This window comes from Lingula anatina, chromosome 8 (assembly GCF_051362555.1).
Source record: "Lingula anatina isolate TDL-2025a chromosome 8, LinAna3.0, whole genome shotgun sequence".
In the NCBI taxonomy this organism is placed as follows: Eukaryota; Metazoa; Brachiopoda; class Lingulata; order Lingulida; family Lingulidae; genus Lingula; species Lingula anatina.
In genome coordinates, this window is record NC_141774.1 from 6,560,581 (window position 1) to 6,581,417 (window position 20,837).

At 35.1% G+C, this 20,837-nt stretch overlaps 2 protein-coding genes across 2 annotated transcripts; both read right to left on the bottom strand.

The window, feature by feature from the left end:
- Positions 1–2,926: 2,926 nt before the first annotated feature.
- LOC106181542 (cartilage intermediate layer protein 1-like) lies at positions 2,927–9,945 on the bottom strand. The gene is made up of 6 exons (XM_013565959.3): positions 9,765–9,945; positions 7,751–9,393; positions 6,481–6,740; positions 5,710–5,915; positions 4,690–4,941; positions 2,927–3,763 (listed from the first exon to the last, which is right to left on the bottom strand). The coding sequence occupies exons 1-6, from the start codon at positions 9,943–9,945 to the stop codon at positions 3,528–3,530; spliced, it is 2,778 nt and encodes a 925-aa protein (XP_013421413.2). The 3' UTR covers positions 2,927–3,527.
- A 479-nt stretch (positions 9,946–10,424) lies between these two features.
- Positions 10,425–20,703, bottom strand: LOC106156862 (uncharacterized). The gene is made up of 6 exons (XM_086994296.1): positions 20,592–20,703; positions 18,289–18,999; positions 15,541–15,597; positions 12,629–12,808; positions 11,609–11,920; positions 10,425–10,572 (listed from the first exon to the last, which is right to left on the bottom strand). Exons 1-6 carry the CDS (start codon positions 20,611–20,613, stop codon positions 10,460–10,462), a joined length of 1,395 nt encoding a protein of 464 aa, XP_086850422.1. The 5' UTR covers positions 20,614–20,703; the 3' UTR covers positions 10,425–10,459.
- Positions 20,704–20,837: the final 134 nt, after the last annotated feature.

The window sequence follows — 20,837 nt, forward strand, 5'->3', positions numbered from 1 at the left end:
CAGGGTGCGTCCTGGTCAAAAATGACCAGGGCTCCGTAACTCGAAAGCATCGTGAATTGCGACCGAGCGCAAGAGCCTCTATTCCATAACTCTGGATTTACTCGTCCCGTGTAATAGCCTCGAAATGAAAGGAGATATCGCTATCGCAATTCGCGATGCTTTCGTGTTATGGAGCACAGGCGTCTAACGTAAACCGCACTGCGAACTGCATGGGAAATGCAGTGTCAAGGATATTTAAGAACCGAACTTTTTTTTTTTCATTTTCCTTCGGTCACATTGACAGAAGACGCCCTTCAAAGAAACATCAAAGACATTAATCTAAGACATTAATCTGTGTACTGAGAATGTTATTATTTTAACCTTTGTCATAATACAACTTCTGATTTTCCAAGTACACGCAATGCTGTAAATATTTGTGTGACTTCTGTGACCTGTTTTACATGAGAACGTTCTCCGAAATTTGGCACAAACTTTTACACCAAATTTTAGTCTTCTTTGGGCCGAATTTTAGTCTTTTTAGACCAAATTTTAGTCTTATTTAGATCAAAATGAATCAGTAGTAGCTTAATCAAATGAAGCAATGTCCCTCTTTTATAACAAGAAATAGCAAAATTTACAGACCAATAGTTATTCTATTTCAGTTTAGTACACAACTGCAGATTTATGATGAATTAAAATACACGAAAGCTGTCTTAAAGTTTACGCGAACTTTGTTTAAGCATCTTACATTACGGTTTTAGTTATTAAAAAAAAAAGCAACTGTACATGTATCAAAATAAATAAATAAATAAATAAATAAATAAATAAATAAATAAATAAATGATAAAAAAGCTCTTCTTGAGTCTACAAGCGAGTAGTTTTAACGACCTTAGTTGTTTGTAAAATAAGTATTCTTTAGGTTGTATGAAATTAAGCAGTGTCTACGACAATCTAGGTACATCAAAACCGCTTTCTGTTTCTGACAAAAAAAAAATGGTGCGTGAGCAAGTCATTCATTCATATGCTAAAACAAAATACTGTTATTACGAAAAATTTATCCTCTGGATTACCATATAAGTTGCATGTTGATGTCCTAGTTCATGTCAGAAAAAAACTGTACTTCTGAAATTCCACCCATCCGAGATTTTAGATATGTTCATGTATTATTAATTGGCAATGTCTAGTGCGGGTGGCTCACATATTTCGCTTGTCCACCGTATATCATTACAAAGGACTCTCATTAACGACAACTCCTGTCGCATTTTTCCTCTGCAGGTGGATGTTTGCCACGCATATTTGAAGCCTAGTGGCCTTTCTCGATTTCAGAAATTATTTAGGTTTAGGGATTTAGGGCGTCTTCTGGGTCTTCCGGAAGACGGTCAGATTTTCAAATTTATACGGACGGGCATCTAATTTTACGCTGTCGGAAGACGGTCAGAAATGGAGGATGGATCAACAAAGATGATTTGGAAGACTGTCAGAAAATATTTCTGGATCCGCCCCAGCTGCAGAGTGCCCCTTCTCTCCCTTATCCGTTCCTCCATTAATGCTGAACGACTTTGCCCCCACCTCCCGCCCAACGCCCTCATAAATTCCTAGGCTCGCCAGTAAAATCTCAGCTAAAACACTGTATTTACTTATAACGCGTCCACTCAGTTTGGTTAAGCCCCCTTTACACTGGACGGCATCCTTTCTGCGTCCCGAAGTACGGCCCCGTTTAAGAGTTACAAAAGGTACTTTACGTGCCGACAACTGGCCAAACTTTGAGCATTAATTCTGCAACCAAAGCAACGCTTGTGTCTCCTTTCTACGACCACATGCATCAATGCCAGTTTCATGGTCGCACACAGAAAGGACGCCGTCCAGTGTAAAGGGGTTTTTACGCTCACAGATGCAACGCCTGTTGTCAAACACCCTTGGTCTTCCTCGTAGCTCGAAATAGACTTGAGACTGGTTGTTTAACGATTTCTTGTTCAATTTCCCACGTTTAACTTTGATAAAAGAAAACGGCAGATAAATTACATCCAAGTACTTAATTTCCACGTCTTAGATAAAACATTTATTGGTTCACCTTTATGTACGAGAAATATTGCTTTGTTAATCATTCACATTTTTTTTTTCAAAAAATCATGTTCACTGTACGCTTTAGGATTTTATAAAACATAAAATGAATTTTTCTGTCGAAGTCAGCAATAATTCATGGCCTAATCTTTCAAGTACAAGACGCTTGCAAGGTGTGTTCTTGCTTAAACCCTTGCAAAAAAAAAAAAAAAAATCCATCTATTCCATCTATGAAACCGTTTTCCAGTTCGAAATTTATAATCTCATCCGCATTTTTTGCTTGACAATTCTCCATCTTGACTGTAAGAAAAAAAAAAGAATCGTAATTCTCAACCAGTTTTTGGTACCGTATAGCTTGGAAAATAAAAGAAAAAGGTTTTGGGATTTCTAGAGATATTAATTCTTTGCTGTGTAAATAGCTGTGACATTTACACAATGTCACCCTGACATTAACATTGCCTGTACACACCGCCATTCTCATGCCCCCGCACATTAAAACCGAATCAATCTTTTATATTAAATTAATTTCTTTTAACTTTGAGTATCATATTAATAAATATCATAACGCAAGAGGAATATTTGTCTTTAAAGTCAAATTGTTTCCTCAATTTGTTTCGTTTTATCATACAAGCATCGTATGACATTGTCAATTATGTATAATGCCTCTCAAAGCGTGTTGTGCCAAGCAAGCACCCCGCCACAGTTTCAAAAAAAAAAAAAAAAAAAAAAAAAAAAAAAAAAAAAAAAAAACTTAAGTCAGTTCCCTGGCCTAGTTGACAAGGATTTCTATGGGGATGCTGTTACACTGCTCCTGATTGGGTACGATGTGTCCATGTGACCATGTAACCTAAGTAATTAAGTTCTTACCCTGGAAACCTGACTTAAGTTGTTTTTTTTTTTTGTGTGAAACGGGGACCTGGTAAATACAGTGCCTAGCTAGATGTAGCAACTATCTCCTACGAACCTTTGGGTTTTTATAACATAAAGTAATTAACATTTTAAATTAATTTACACAAAACACAAAATAACGCATTCCCCAATAGTAAAAATGATAAATCAAAGAATTAATCAGTTGATAAAACCGAAATCAAATAAAAGTAGATAATGACAGCAAATAAACAAATCTTTGTACGAACAAAACAACTTTTCTCAGTTGATAAATAATACATTTCAAACTAACTACCACTTACTAACTAACTTACTAACTAAAATAATCTATACATTGTTGCTTATATGCAAATGTTACCATAATTTTTGTTAATGGCCGAATTAAAAGCACCAGTGGAAAACTTGTGTTGTGAAAAATAACATTTTGAACGGATAAAATTAACTCCATTAAACGAAATAAAATATCATTGGCTATAATCCAGGCACAGAGATTATGAGAAATTAATTCACTTCGCCTTGACCTCCTGTCTTCAATAATTTTGATCACGTTTCGCAGCCGAGTTTGACACGCAAACCATCCTCCATAGCTACAAAGATCTCTATGTGCACGATTTCACAAAAGTTATACCCCCATCAATGTTCACTAACTGTCGTCTGCTGAGATCAGTGAAAGTAGTGCACAATCTCGTGGCGGAGAGATACGTTGCTGCCTTGCAGTCCTGTGCGTAGGTGCATACAGCCTCGCACTCACGAGATGACGTCACAGTCTGCTCGGTGCCGGCCTCTCCATTGTACGTCTGGCCGGGGAGTCGTTCAGAGATTGTGCACGTAGATTCTGAAATACAACCAAAGATTATCAATATTTATACAGCCCAAAAAGGTATGAGCTTTAACAAGAAGAAAAAAGTGCCTTAACATGCAGTATCGTTGAACATAGCTAACCCGCAGTTTAATCAAAACAATATAGAACAAAGATGCCCTTTATGTTGGTTTTGCAGCTGATAAACAACTTCGTCATATGTAAGGTCCACTTAGCACATTGGGCTTTGCAATTTTGTCATATACATGTATAAAGGCTAGTTAATTTTGACCAATAAAATGCCATTCCGCAATAAAGAAACTCAATTAAACATCAAGTAAATACTTTTTCCATGATGACTTGGATTGATTCTTAAAATTCTGTGCCCATTTCGTGGTCAATTGCATAAGCTTTGTGAAAATCATCATTTTTGTCATTTTAAAACGCCTTTTTTAACATGTAATCTATACGTCTTTTGACAGTGTGGGTCTAACACCCCATTCTCATAGATTAGATCGACCTACATTGGATCGACCTAACTCCCTGGGGGTTCACGCTAAATAGCTGTCAGCCGGGCGGACACGAAAGTTAATTACCCCTTAAAGCTTGTAGTAGGCGGGGACGGACACTTAAGGGGGATTATCTGACAGTAATCTAGTGAGACTCCCCGCGGTGATAGATCGATCTAAAAGTTGTGAGAACAGAGTCTAAGTCTATCGGTTGTGGGTATGAGTTATTGGAAATGATACATTACTTGTAATAATAAACCTTATATAAAGAGAGTTAAATATGTCTAACCATAAAAACGCATCTTCCATACACGTATCAAACATGCATCTAAAATTTAATTAAACTTAAGTTTTGATTATCAAGCAGTAGATATTGCAAGTAAAACTTACCTGAACTTCATAACATATTATAACTCACACAGGTATCTATCAATTTACAAAAATATGACCCACCTGAAGATTTGGAGCATAGTTTTTGAGAAGTAGACACACCGAAGAACGGTTCTAGCGCAACCCCCTGCACGTCCTCGTAGATGGCGCAAACAGAGAAGCCGAACGTGTACGTTGCAGCCACGCACTCCGGTATTGAGAGACAAATGGCATTACACTGGGCTATGGAGGTGGCGGGACTGTACCGTGACGTCAGAGCTTTCGTGTACGCTTGCCCCGAGACCCGGTTCGTCATGATGCAGTGTTCTTCCGAAGCTAGGGAAATTATTGACAATATAAGTAAGCTGTGAGCGTTCTTCCTGAATACTTTTGATTGAATAATTTTATAATGTACAAAACACAGTTGGCAACGGTTAACTTCATTGAGCTGAAAGAATTTATTCAAGTTAAATAAAACAATCATTTGATCAAGTGTAACATACAGTGTACATGTACCTGTACTAGTACTGATGCACTGTTTTTAAGGTACATGAAAACAACGCCTTTACAGATTAAATGGAAAGACTGTACGCTGCGAACATCATTGTAAGACGATACAGTCAAGTACATGTACACAGTTTATGATGAACTATCACGGTAATGTCAAAAATCTGACTGTCAAAAAAAAAAAAAATAAATAAAATAAAATAAAATAAATAAATAAATAAAATAAAATAAATAAATAAAAAACTCTGAATGTGGAAGATACTTGTATCTTAACCCAGTGACCCTCAATTGTAATCACTGACAGTTTGTGAATCGATATTAATTAGACTGACGCCTTACGACTTGCCTTGTCATGACTTTTCTGTCAGTTATTCAAAAGAGACTCAAGGGGGCCATATATACTGTACATGTATTTAGTATAAGCGTGTACATATTTTTTCAGACGTTCAATGTAAGTGACGTAGTGAATTCGTGTGTTAAATACAGCAAATTTATGTTATCAATAATTCTACAAAACAGAAAATTACCACTCAGGCAGTCGTGCTAGTCATAAAGCTGCCAAAATAAAGCGTATTCTGTAAGCTATATAAAACTCACCTCCAAGACAGTAAAACTCAAGAGCATCCTCAGCCTCGTTTTCGCACCTATCCTTTGCATCCTCTCGCGAGATCTCGTAATCCGTGTTCACAGCCCTTGGTATGCCCTGGGAAAACCCGAAATTGTCTCCGATGGTGGACAAAAAGGAGGCAGTATTTGGGATGCTGCTGATTGGAATCAAGTTGCCAAGCCTAGAGTGAGTGGACCTATGGAGGAAAGTACGATGTGTACATGTGATAGTTAAAGTCCATGTTACATTTACTCAGTATAGAATCAATAGCGGCTTTAGGGGCGCGTTAAAAGGAAACCTAAGAATTTTATTGAAAAATTGTTCTGCTATCATACCATCCGGCGTATTTGACAGCATTATGCACATTCTCTCTCTCTCAAAAATAACTTAAACTAGAAAAGCACTCCGACAGCGCAGACCCCCGCCACGGCAGCAAAGTCTCCACCCAATGCCGTTTCACCCCTAAATTTCCATTCTATAATGGTTTAGTTTTTTTTTTTTATTATTGACTACTGATTGATTATTGATCCGGATCACCACCAAAAACTAATAATCTGTTCCTTGGCCCACTTCTGACAGTCCCTGAAAATTTCATCAAAATCGGTACTTTCTGAGTTATGTTGATGACAGACAGACAGACAGACAGACAGACAAACAAACAGGGGTGAAAACATAACCTCCTTGGCGGAGGTAATAATCTAATAAACACAATTAAATAAACTAAGACAGAATAAAGAAGCACCATTGTGTTAACCACTTGCCTGTGAATACATCTAAGAGTCCGATTCGTGTTTGCCTCTTTTGCTGACACTTTCAACGTCACAGTTATGTTTGCCCTCGGTTTATAGTGCGCTGTGACGTCACCAGGTACTATGACGTCACCAGCACATCTGAACTCTAGGCAGTGGAAATGAGATCTCGCTGCTCGGTCGGAGTCGCAGGTGGCGGTGCCGAAGTCTTCGGTATTGAATCCATTTTCGTTTAATTCACTGCTGGCTATGACTGCTGCTTTAAATTCAATCTGAAAGATGAGAGAAACTAATACTGGTAAATAAAATAGCCTCATGAAAAATGATAATGAATCACTTAGCACATTAAAGGATGAATGAATATTTTAAAAACCACTTAAATAGCATAACTGATTGAAACATTATTAATCAATCCATTGTTTTACGAATTATTACGAATTGATTAATTATAAATCTATCAATAATACACTTAATTGTTATACTAAAATCATTTTGTGCTAAAGCTGTAGCACTTATCCTGTAATTTTTTAACAGATATGTTTTGGAGCTTTGTGCATATATAAGAAGTGACAAATCTTCCTTTCTTCTTTCTTGTTGTGTGTTTTCACTCATGCATCAGCAATTACTGGAGATGATAGAATTTTTTTGTCATAATATAATCACATCATAAGTTAGCTGGGTAGTTTTATGACGTTCGTCACTTGAAAAGTTTCACTCTGGGTATAAAAATGTATCATTTTCTCAACGAGTATGAGTTTACATGCCAGTACTGGTGTGATTCTATAATCCATTTTTTATAATATCATTGCGTAACAGGCCCGCAGCCAGGAAATTCAAAGGGACTGGGTCTTTTTTTTTTTTTTTTTTGAAACAGGGGACCTTTTACCACGAAACCTTCATGTACCTAGACCAATTTTCACGCAGAGCTGATCTTTTTTCGACAAAAAGCGCGATTCGTTCGCCTCCCCGAGCCCCACCTGGCTGACTGGATGCGTTACGTACCAAGTAATAATTCAAGATAATTCATCGTAAGTGGCCAAACAGAAAGCTACATTTTTTTCTCTTTTGTTTTTCGGCCATTTTCATAAACTAATCTGAGCTAAGAGAGTTGACGTTTCCCCATTTAGTGGATATAAACTGCAGAAAACTCGTTATTAGAATATTAAATACTGATATTTTCATATTAGATACTTTTCTCATTTTCCTCTGTTTTTATTTCAATCTGTATATAAATAAAATATAATAATAATAATAATACGAAAAAAAAAAAAAAAAAACCTACCGGTCCCATAACTTTGACTCGCACGAAACAGGCAGCGTACCGGGCAGTCGTTCTTTCTGGCACTTTCCACTGGGCTTCATTTTTCCTAAAAACACTGCATTCCCTTTTGACAGGGACATAGAATTTCAAATGATCTTTACTCTCCGGGCTATAGCATGACGGAAGATCTCGATAAAATGCCCGACTGGGTACATTTCGGGGAGATTCGTAATACACATCCGTATGGTTCACGATGACGTACTGGTTGTAGTCAGAGATGTCCGCCAGGAGTCGCTGGGGAGACCCTGCTGGCCCTTTGGCCTCCGAGAAGATGAAACCCTCGGCGTTGGGGCAGAAAGTTCGTAGGCATGCTTTTCCGTTTTGAATACATGTGCGACTGTAACCGATCCAGTTTCCGGTAGTGCTGCTTTTGGTCAGGATGTAGGCATTCAAACCAGAAACGGGACTCGTCTTGCTGACGTCATCGTAGGCGCCAACTTTCACGTGGCACTGAATGGTGTTGTTTTCTCTGATGTCTAAATTGTAATAATCGTACAACACTGGGGTGGGGATTGTCCCAGCGATAAAGGATCGCGGTTGTGTTTGAAGTAGCCTTCTACCTGTGCGTCTCGATCCTTCCTCTGTAACATCTTCCCGCTGGGAAAGGGGTCCCACCTCCACCCAAGCTCCGGTATTTTTATCGAGACCCCATAATTTAACATCCGTAAGCCCGTTGGTTTCCGACATAGCCTTGACCTTGTCGGGGTCAAACTGAAGCTGAATAGGTTTTGTCACGAACAATTGGTTTCTTCTTGTGTCCTCAAACCGCAGTGAAAATGTTCCAAAAGTTCTCAAGGGATCGGTTTCCCCTTCTTCGCTCATCGTTACGAACTCTCCTGGGGACTCTGTTATTCCTTCGAGATCTCTGGTGTCTTGAAATGACAAGAGAAGTCGAGCTTCTCGAGAAAATATTTTTCCGTTTTTGTCCACAACGGAGCCAGCGTCAACTTTAAGGGTCCCTAAAGGAGACGAGTCCGAACCGATTATGTTGACACTGTTTGTTTTGTTGAGCGTCAGTACTACCGGATCCGGGTTTAAGGGTACCTGTATAGACTGATAGGCCGTTAAGCCGGATTGGTACTGTAAAACTTTAACCGTAGTTGACAGACGTCTGAAAGGGCCGTCCTTGATTTCAACTGCAAATCTCTCAACCTTTTCGGGAACTCTGAAATGAAATTTTCCGTCGCTGGTTGTTTTGGACAACTGCTTTCCTTTGTAATAAATGGTCCCGTACTGCAAAGGGATGATTTCATTGTTTTTCTTCCCGTAAATAATTCCACTTACAAATGCTTTTGTGACGTCATCAAAACAGTTCACACATCCACATGACGTAATTTTGTACATGACGTATTGTGTTCCGTCATTACATGTCACATTTATAGTTTCCGTTTCCTTTGGCTTGCAACAAGAAGACGAGGAGTTTTTACTACTGTTGCATGTAGCTGAGGGAGCTTCGGAGGAGAGGACGCACCTGTTGGCGGCGCATTCTCCAATGTCTATCGTCGTGTCACGTGCTCCCGTGACGGAGTTGTTCACGTGGCATCCAGGCAATAGATCTACCTTCTTTGACGTCAGGGATCTGGAGCATGCGTCAAAATCATTCACTGAAAGTTGTGACGCAATAGAGTCATCATTTTGAATATCGTGCATCAGATACATAATATAAACTTTCAAAATAATACTTATATAATATATAAGTTATTTAATTATATAATATATAATTAAGTACTTGACTTTGTGATAAATGCATATGTGACTATTAATAAACCTGCTTCCATGTCGTTACACATTTTTTTTTGCCTGACAGCAGTAATGTCAGAAGTCGATTTAACCAACAGCCGTTTACTTAAATTATTTTACCGAATTAGATGCAGTAAAATACTTTTATCGAAGATACGGATAGGTTTTTTTCTGATTATTATTATTATTATTATTATTATTATTATTATTATTTATTTATTTATTTTTAGCTCACCATATACGGTTAACTCTGCGGGTTTTGACATGGTCTTCCCGGACGGTGACACTGCCTGGCACTGGTATGATCCAGAATCCTGTTGAGTGACCTTGCCGAGGGTCAGAACATTTCCAGCCCCTTGTTGTGCATCTTCCAGCAGTCTATTATCTTTGTACCTGTATATATACCGATACTGCATTATTGTTAGGCACACTGAGATTTTTATGGAATAATCCATAAAATAACGTATTCTCATTATTATTATTATAATAATTATTATTATTCTCTAACATAGACTTTGTCACTGTACCTGAAAAAAAATAGTAAAAAGCTTACACAGTTCACAAACTTTGGGCAAAATCTACCAAACCGGGCTGATGCTGAACGAACATATAGTAATAGTAGGCAACTTTTATCTTTTATTTCTATATACCCTTTGAAAATAGTTTTTCTATATATCTGTATTATGCAGTTACTAAAAGACATTCATGGTTAAGAAAGGCCCTAATTTTAATAACCAAGATGGAGCATCATGATGACGAAGATCGAATTGCCTTCAATTTAGATCTATTTAGGATCGGAAATCGGTCAAAAACACGTTGTAAGATCACTAGATAGTGTATGTAGAAAAACAACTCGATTTTCCGCTTTTTTGTCAAGAACACTCCTAATGTGAACGTTAAAATAATAAATTGTATTACAAGTCTCACGACTCACCACAAGTATTGTAGCTGTTCATCATGCCCTGTAGCGTTGCAGCAAAATGTCACCGACTGGCCTACCAAAGCTGCCGTGCTATAGGGATGGTCTGTGAATTCTGGAGGCTCTGTAAGATACACGAAAGTAGGGAATGAACAACGTGTAACAGGAAAGCTAGTCAAAAGTGAACGTTATTTTCAAGCTATTTCGATATAAGATTTAAGGTATGCTATGCGTATTAGACATATATAAAAAGTAAAAATAATAATTAGATGGGAGTTTCAAAAAAAAAAAAAAAAAAAAAAATCCTTGCATATGTAAGATAAAAAAGAGGTGCATTAATTTATTTTTTCATTCACAAACGGCTAGACAACATAATTACCAACTAGAGAAATGGTAATGCACCAATTGTATTGTATCGTCATTAGTATCGTCATATTGTACAAGGTCATGGCAATCTATGTACCAGTACAGAAATAAATTGAATTGAATTGAATTAATCTGTTAAACTGATGGCATTCAGCGAGAGTCCCCTGTAAGTTGGATCGATGCACGTTGAACGGTATTTCCATTGGGAATGAGCCCCAAATATCGACCAGGGCAGAATAATCAGATTATAATATATATTTATGAATTATACTTCAATAAAAATCTGTCAAAAAATATTTATGAAAAAAATTGACATAATTCCGAAAAACCTAAGAATAACAAATTAAAATAGAAAAAAATAACTTGTATAAAACAGAATTGTTCTTGTAGATCCCGGTTTCAGTAGATCTGGGACATTTTTTAACTCAATTGTGCAGAAAATTGGTCCAAACTTTCAAGTCAGTACAAATTCTAGTCTACTTTTAGGAGAAAATACCTCTCAAACAGAAAATCTGTAGTTCCAATTTTTTGGGCTAGTTTCATCAAGGAGTCAACTGTCTCTCTCAGTAAAACTTATGTCAGTTTTGAGACAAACTTGCATTTCTTATTAAGACCATTGTAATTAGTTAATTCAATTGAAATATTACCTATTTATCTTGAAACTAATAGTAGGGAATTTTACTCCTAAATGTTAAACTGGTTTTGAGTTTTTTTTTTTTTTTTTTTTTTTTTTTTTTTTTTTTTTTTTTTGTGTGATACAGCAACCTTTCTGTATTAAAGGACCTTAGTCTCACCTTTACGACTAAGAGACACGTTCAATCGCGCATGCGTGCTATTGACTTCTATGGCAACGTCACGTTTTTCAAAGAAGAATGGTGCTCTGATGACATAACTTATTTCTCTTGTACAGACATTCGGCACCGAAAATTCCCCCCACTGATTCGTCATGGTTATAGCATCCCACTGCTTATCTTGGTGAAAAACTGCCGCAGCGTTCAGAGGTATGCCATTGGTAGTCGTCACGCGGCCGTACAATACGGAACCATTGCAAACGCATATTGAACAGTTCACCAATGTGGCACCGGCGGGACAGGGTTTATTGCAGTCTGAAACAAAATCGTATAGAAAACTACAAGAATATGGTAAACAAGACAACATTAAAATAACGATCTATTTAATTGATATAAAATGTACTGTTGATGTTGAAAATTGTGAAAAAGATGTCCGTAAGCTTTTCAAAATCTTGAAAAAATCTGTCTCCGTAAATGCACTTTTCCGTCAAATAAAAACAAAAATTCTACTATTGAACAAAGACCCAGCAAATAAAAAAAATTATATAAAAACACTAAATATAATCATATAAAAGATAAAGATATAAAAAACAATACATAATATAGATAAAAAAATGAAAATTTTTATAAAAAAGAAAAATATAAAACTGTCTGAGTAAATGCGCTTTTACAGCAAATCAAAATAAACATGCTATTATCGAACAAGAACCCAACAAATAATAAAAATAAAAAAATATAAAAATACAAAATATAATCATACAAAAGATAGATATATAAAAAACAAATACATAATATAAATAAGAAATGAAAAATTATATTAAAAGAAAAATATTAAACCGTCTGCGTAAATGCGCTTTGACAGCAAATCAAAACAAACATTCTATTATCAAGAAAGGACCCAGCAAATAAAATAATAAATATATAATCATATAAAAGATAAAAATATGAAAACAAATACATAAAACAGATAGAAAATAAAAAAAAATAATATAAAAAAGAAAAATAGAAAAGGTCTTATAGTACCCGGGCACGGCCAATCAGAACAATTGCGCCTCTCAAAGTCCGGTCCTGCACAATCCAAGCCGCCATTGTGCGGGGCGGGGTCGGAGCAGGTGCGTCGTCTGACTTGTACACCCTGGCCACACGTTGTTGAACAACTACCCCAGGGATCCCAGCGTGTCCACTGGCCGTGTATTGGTTCACCTGTACAGTTCAATAACACAGTATTATTGATCAGTGCATAGAAAAAATATTTTTACAATTATGAGTCTATTAAAATAAAAATATGACAATAGAAGTTTTTTTTGTTGAAATAAGCTGAAACGTTATCTGCCAATATTAGCATGTTTTGCATGTTCCAAAAGGACTTCTACAATTCGTTTGAAATTACTATGCTGATGGATTTTGTCAATAAATAAATAAATAAATAAATAAATAAATAAATAAATAAATAAATAAATAGCAAAAAAAAAAAAAAAATGAAAAAGAAAATAAAATTAAAACAATGATAATTTATCTTACTGCAAAATAAACACAAGGCTCCTATGCGTAAACAAGGAAAATTCAACAAAACTTGAATTATCTAAAAAAATTCTATAATCACACGCCATTTCACAGATAACAATTCCCTTGTACCTTTTAACAAAACAAATATTTATCGAAATCTCCCAATACTTAAAATCAAGGAATCTAAAAAATAAAAAAAATAAAAAATAAATAAATAAATAAAAAACAAACAAACAAACAACGGTGCTGAATTTGACACGTATGTTGACCTTGAAAAAAAAAACATAGACAATACAACCAATCTGAAAGGAACTAACAGGAGAAAAGGTCAATAACCGAAAGACTCCGGTGTAACATTCATAGACCTTATATGGCAAGTTGGTGACAATTCGAACGCTTTTGAGTTACTGCACCGACTCACTGAGAACTCAAATAGCGTGCCTCACTACATCAACACCTAGGTCCAAACGCCTCGGAACAATTGCGACACAGTGACAGCACTGTGACAACACGGTGACAACACAGTTACAGCATGACAGTGCAACACAACATTGACTTGTCACAGCCACTGGCTAAAGGGGACATTTTTTATGTTGAAAACGCGCACTGGTTGACTTGCACCCTCTGTGGTGCTACTACAAAATGGTCTATGTGAATCGCAAGGTTAAAAAGGTCTTCTCTAGTTTTATTTATGTGTTTTATTGATAGGTTATTTATTTTAAATAACTTTTATAAATCTTAAATGTACTATAACAGGTTTTAGTCTCTCATAACCCATAGTAGAGTGAGTTTTATCTTTAAACGTGAGACTTAAATAAAATTATTATTATTATTATTATAACAATTATTATTACTGCAGAATGGTAAAGGCGTATCCAAGGGATGAGAATGGAAACTTTCATCTTGGTTAGATACATGTAGCAATAGGCAATAGGCCATTTGCATTTATAGGTTTTGACCGCACGCAATCTCTTCAACAGGAGGGACGTTGTATGTACATTTTATCTGCTGTTTCTGAGATTATAAAAATACTAGCTAAATTTATACTGTGGTTGCACAGAGGTTGCCCTGTAAAACCGGTGTAACAGGAATGCTAGGAACCGTAGTCCGCTTCCCATTACTTTGTACAGGTGACATTCGTCTCATATAGTAACTCCAATATTCCAACTAACCCTAATCTGTACTAATCACATGGGATCCCGAACTTCTAATCCTAGGACTTCCATTCCTGTTACACCGGAATATACAGTATATAGTCCATCAGAAGGCACCTCGTGCATAGCTTGTGAATAGCTAGGAAAATGTCTTTGGATATCTATTTAGTGATATATTTTTCCTGTGACTCTGACAGACGTTAAAACACAAATAACACGCGTAATTGCCTAGTTACATTTGGTGCAAACATTTCGTGTACCACCTCACTGAAAACTACCCGTGCACGTGACTTGACTTTATACCCAGTAGGTAAACGTGACACACTGACAGCTTCTTTTAGAAATGAATAATGGTAGGTGTTACAAAAGAAAGCTTTCTGTTCGCTACAGCTGTTATGCAATCTAAATTTTTCTTTTTAGGCAAGCAAACTAAAATGCGTTGAAACAAGCACTGTAAAAATATTTTGGTCACCTTGCAGTGAATACGTTAATTGTTAGATTTTTTGCATTTTTTAAATATAATTTAATAGTAATACTATATATCTATCTTCATTGCTAACAAAGGCCGCAATCTTATACAAGCTGCATGCATTTACTGCAATTCATCTGAGTTGAATTGTACCACGTTTCATTTATAAAAAAACTGATATTTGTTAGCTTTCTAATGTTAAAAATGGTTTTACGGATCTGTGGAATTTTAAAAACTATCCCAAATCCCCGAGGAGCATACAACCCAAGCGACATGGCAGCGCTCAAAGATATAATTCACACTAATCAGCGTATCACTACCAAGAGCGGGTATTTACTCCTTACTTCATCCTCCCTTGAGTATTTTTTTCAAGAAGACAGCAGGTACCATTTTTTTTTAATTGTCCTTGGTATGACTCGGCGTGGGAAGCGGCCACACCACCACCTGCGCCAGAGGCGAGCAACTCTTTTTTAGAGATAGTCTACCCAGTCAGTTGATTTTGATATAATTTATGATGATGTAAATTGGCGTGTCAAAGTGTGCATTTGAAAGAAAACACAATGAAAGTCTGTTTTGGTTGTGCATTTTTACAAATATATTTTTACAAATATATTTTCATTTTTAATAAAAGTAAGATGTGTAGAACATGTCAGACAACTTAACTATCAACCATAAAGTCTCTCTCTCTCTCTCTCCCTCTCTCTCTCTCTCTCATACTGAACCTCCTACCGGCATTTTGTTCAAACAATAACAAGTTGCGTGAGTAACAATGATAAAAAGACAGAATTGCGTAAACAAAGGATCACCTTGGTTGACCTTGAATATTTCCGGCTGTTCTTCTCGCTCAACTGGGATATTGTTCTCTATAAAATATAAAAACGAAAAGAGAACATATGGCAAACATAATGTGTTCATATACATGAACGGGGTCATTCCATAAGAAATATTGACTCCCTGAGTCACGGCAGTACTGGTGACGCACACATTTGATGCAATATTTGTTTTATAATGTCAATAATAATTTATTGAGCACAGAAATGGTTTTACATTTAAAGGCTCTCTAACTACCATATATATATATATATATATATATATATATATATATATATATATATATATATATATATATATATATATATATATATAGGAAAATAAAAAATTCGGACTTTCCCAAAATTTTGCTAATAAAACCGGTATAGCACCATCAAATATGGACAGAAAAAAATTGTTGAGGGCCATTCCGTGGTATTTGGTCCGCAGGCCAAAAAATTAAAAAAAGAATCCTACTTACAAAACTACTAATTTCTGAAACTAGGCACCACAAGACACCAGAATCCAAAAGAAAATTTAGGTTTTAATGATGAATTATGATTTTATTGACACTTTTATCTGGATAACTTATAAAACAGTGTTACGGAAGGTAATTTTTTAAATATATTTTTCATAATAGAGATAATTTTAAACAATAAAGGCTAAATACATTAAATATAACATTTCTTAGTCAAGTGCATTAAATTAAAAAAATATTTGATTATAAAATTATGAATTAATTAATATCAATTTGTACTTCCGAGATGATTTTGGTACCTTTTTTAAGTTTTTAAATAACTACAAAAGCTAAAAACTTATAACTTCATCTTCTCCTCAATCATGATATGGGTCAGCAAAATACGAAAACATTTTTGCTTAGAACCACTCCAATAAGAAATTAAATCCAAAAACATGAGCATTAAACATGACACCTAGAACTGTGGAAGGACATGTGAGGCATTTTGATTGGACAATAAGAGGTCATGTGACCGATGAGCCCTAAACCCTTATGTCTTTCAAGATAATCTTTAACTTAAAATGCACAATTATTATATAAAGAAGCATTTTTAAACTGAGATACATTTCATATGAATGAATGATTAAGAAGTTATTATAATTAAGACATTTGATTATATTTATAATTAATGAATTTGGTAAGATTTTCTCTTAAATGTCCCAATATTATTTAAAGATGATCAGAGTAGATGAGAACTAATACCACAGTCAAAAATAGTAACATGTTTGAAGATGAAATATATTATCATGGAAAGACTTGTTTACCTTTGGTATTATTCATCAAACTGATGCTGGTCTGTATTCATAAAATATTTTTATTAGCCTTGTTTTACATTTTATTTAGCAATAGACAAAACGTCCTTCCGAGACGCGTCCTTCCGAGACGTCTACTTGATTTTTTTATATGCAAAATTTTCAAATTAATTTTTTTCAAAAAAAAATAAATAAAATAAATAAATAAATAAATAAATAAATAAATAAATAAATAAATAAATAAAAAATTAAATTGAGAAAGTGAAATAATCAAACATTCAAATTTTGATTCGACTTTAAAAATATTTCAACAGACTGAGCAGATTTTTCTGTTGAAACTGAAAGTAAAAATTCCATGTCTGTTTCACGGCCTTCCGAGACGTTAACTATTTATTATAATTTTTCGTAACTATAATTTTTTTAGCCCAAATTTTCTTAAATATAACTTACATAAAGAGGAATAAACATACAAAAAATGGGATTCTAAATTTTTACTTTTTAAAATATTTTCATCTGAATGTCAAATGTCCTTCCGTAATGGCAATAAATAAATAAATAAATAAATAAATAAATAAATAAATAAATAAATACCACATAATGGCCTTTAATTAAAAGTCATATAACACATATCCAAATATATCAGTATATAATAGGTATGCAAATAATATACATGTGTCACTGACGCCACACATATTTTTCCTTTTTTCGTGGAATGCAATATGCTGGTACGTGTTCTGTGTCAATAAGATATTCAATGGTTATTTCGGTAGGTTTCTCTTTGCGAGTTTGTAACGTGATGTGGCTGATTACAAAAAAAAAAATAAATAAATAAATAAAAAAATAAAATAAAATAAAAAAATATAAATAAAAAATAAATAAATAAAAGGAAAAAAAATACTGATACTATTCCATTGTCAATCATAAAAGTAGCATATTTATGCTTAAATGTTTATCCCTAAAACATTGTTGAAAAACAGTAAATAGACTTTTTCCAAGTTGAGAACAGTAAAAAAATTGGAAAAAGATATATGATGCGCGTTATTGAAAAAATAATTCTGAAAATGTCAACAAATGCTTTATTATCAAAAAGGTATACTCTATCTAAAAACGTTGCAATTTAACATCTTTTTCGAGTTCTACTCCTAAAAGTACCTACGTTTAACTGTCAACCCCTTCATTCTCTACAAGCACACAGGTATCTCTATTACACGAGCGGCGAGATTAAACTTTTAAAACCACCAAATCATCTTATATAGATCTTAATAACGTGAATATTTTTGACAATGAGATATTGTCATCATTACAGGAAAAAAGCTGAAATTTCCCGGAAAATAAGGACATCCCTTTTTCAAGGCCAGACGTTTTTCCTGAAAAATGATCATAATATTTCGAGATCCCCCCAGAAACAGTGCATTCCATTACTGTAATCAAAATAAATAAATAAAAAAATTAATAAATCATTGATATTTGCCTACCTTGAAACTCAGTGTCAAGACCGGAAACCAACTTCTGCTGCGGGACTGTTGTCACGTGGTCTTTAAGATGGGGAGCAATGACGAAAACCCCAACCAGAGACAGTATTAACCCCACAACTCCCAGCACGACCAAAATCGCTGCAATGACCCATTTCACCATCTTCTTCCTCCTCAGCTCTTCCGCCAAAGACGGAGGAAAGCTTTTCGGTAAAGGTTCGTAAACACTCTCAACGGACGGTACCTTGGGAATCGGAAGCGGAGGCACGTCCGGACGAATCTCCGAAGGTGTCACTTTTTCAAGTTCAATATCCACATGCTTCTCGGAGCGATCCTGCATTTCGCGATGGTCGGTAACATTCCGGTAATCTCCTGGCGGGATTGGTGTTCTCCGTACAGGAACCTCGCTGTTGTTGGTAATGGTGTCGTAAACATTTTCCCTATCCCCTACATAATCACAAGCTACGTCATAGGGAAAGGATTTCGGTGCCTCGTACAGCCCCAGATCATTGTCTGCCGAATCAGGGAAGTCATCCGTTACGTCAGAATCAAGGTCACCTTCTGTGGGGTCAAGGTCGTTTTCGTAGGGGTCAAGGGCAGACTTGGGAACCTGTTTGGTGGGTTTTGGGGGAGGAATTGGCACGTAGGCCTTGTTCACGAAGAACGCTCCTTTGCTCTGAGTCGCTGGCCTCGGATCCACTTTCGGTGATGGAACTGAAAGAATACAAGTAATAGTTTTAGACACGGCAGTTATCTTCTCCTAGAATAATCGCCATCAGTCGTTTTCACAGACTACGTCATTAGAATTTCGTGCATTGGTTGCAAATATCCATTGAAATATATTCACAGTTGCAGTTCTTACATTGATACCCAAAACTTCCGAAATGAAGAAAGTCGAACCACCTTTTAAGGAAGTGGCCATCTGCGCAGTTTACCCCTATTTAAATGCTTTATTCAGTTGCATATTTACATATATTCATTGTCAGCTGATCGGCTGCTTTATGTTTTCCATCTAAGTATATATTTTGTCAAACAAAAACGCCGAATCATGTTAAGTACATTATTTAGTATTCCGTTTATACCTATGACAATTCACGAGATGTTTTAACAAATAATTCACTTTTTATGAATGAAACAAGCCCACATCATTTAAAACATAAATTAATTTTGCTCTAAATGCACCAGATAAATAAATCAAATCACATGTGCTTAACATGCTAAACATGCATTATAAAATTATATTTTGCCATTTTTTACATAAATCAATTCAATGTATTTAAATATAAAAACGTATGATCCTGTTTCTAAAATGTATGGATTATTTAGAAATATAACTTTTTGTTTATATTTCTATACATGATGCAACATACTCTGTTAAAATACATGTCTAATTCTGTCCTTTGAAAAAAATGATGTGAAAATTTCTGCCTTTTCCAATGCGATTTTCATTTTTTTTGTTCATACCTATTTTGCATTGTAAAACGGAGATTGTTGATTATACTAAATATGATTCAGTATAATATGTTAAAGAAAATATACCTTTACTTTGCATTTTGAGACATTATTTTGTTTATTTCTCTAAATATAAATCAACTAAATATCTTAAGGCGCATAAACCTTTATGTTCGTTGAACAAATATGCTTACATGTACCTATTTCGTCTTTTTTTTTCAGTTTTTCTCCACTAAGATAAATTAGATTAGTTAAAGAACATTACATGTGCATGTATGCCCTTTATAATATGGTCTGAATATTATAAAATAAGCTTAAATTAATTTTCCTACAAGTATACATAAATAAACTAAATATCTTAAAATATATTTACCTGTTTTCTGCTTGTACAATACCCCTAGACACTTTTTAAATGGAATTTTGACTATTTAAACTGTTAAAACCATAAGCCCTGAGAGAGAGAGAGAGAGAGAGAGAGAGAGAGAGAGAGAGCGTGGGTTATTTGTAGCATTAAATCATTAAATATTACTGTACCAAGTACTGAGTGCACCAGTTTACCCTTAAAAGTTACATATTACATGAAATACATCAATAAAAAACTAGGACAAATATGCTCTATTCACAGAAAACAGAGATAACCAAGTCAAAGTAAGAAAATCTACATAAGTGTAATAATACTGAAATTGGAAATCATTTACCTCTAATTAACAGTGCAGTGTATTCCTCGTACGACTAAAAACGCCAAAAAGCAGAAGCAGAATGGAGCATGTAGACAACATGAAATCGCCTTGCGTACTTTTTTGCATGTGCCCCTTCCCTTGAAAATGACGACTACTCAAAACACAACATTTTACCTGTCATCATTCCATCGGACATGACAAATTCAACATCAAAAGAAGGAGGAAAAATATGATTCTTCCTGACCCTTTCGCTGCACTCACGCCATATGAAACAACCAACGAGGGAAGCATTTTTCAAAAAACGCCAGTCATCTGATGAATCGCTTTCCTAGTCAGCCTCCTCATGGGGGCAATATGAATATCACCAGTCAGTAAACATAAACAGGCCTAGACATTAATATATTATGTTTTACACCCCAA

Bases quoted from the DNA above. Each gene is read 5' to 3' on its own strand.
- LOC106156862 (XM_086994296.1), bottom strand. From the start codon at position 20,613: ATGTCCGATGGAATGATGACAG. The intron at 19,000-20,591 runs GTAAAATGTTGT...GTATTCTTTCAG, and splicing joins GTCCGATGGAATGATGACAG to TTCCATCACCGAAAGTGGAT. The intron at 12,809-15,540 runs GTGATCCTTTGT...TGAACTGTACAG, and splicing joins AATATTCAAGGTCAACCAAG to GTGAACCAATACACGGCCAG.
- LOC106181542 (XM_013565959.3), bottom strand. From the start codon at position 9,945: ATGCAGTATCGGTATATATACAGGTACAAAGATAATAGACTGCTGGAA. The intron at 9,394-9,764 runs GTGAGCTAAAAA...CACAACTTTCAG, and splicing joins CGCAGAGTTAACCGTATATG to TGAATGATTTTGACGCATGC. The intron at 4,942-5,709 runs GTGAGTTTTATA...TAATTTCCCTAG, and splicing joins TGAGTTTTACTGTCTTGGAG to CTTCGGAAGAACACTGCATC.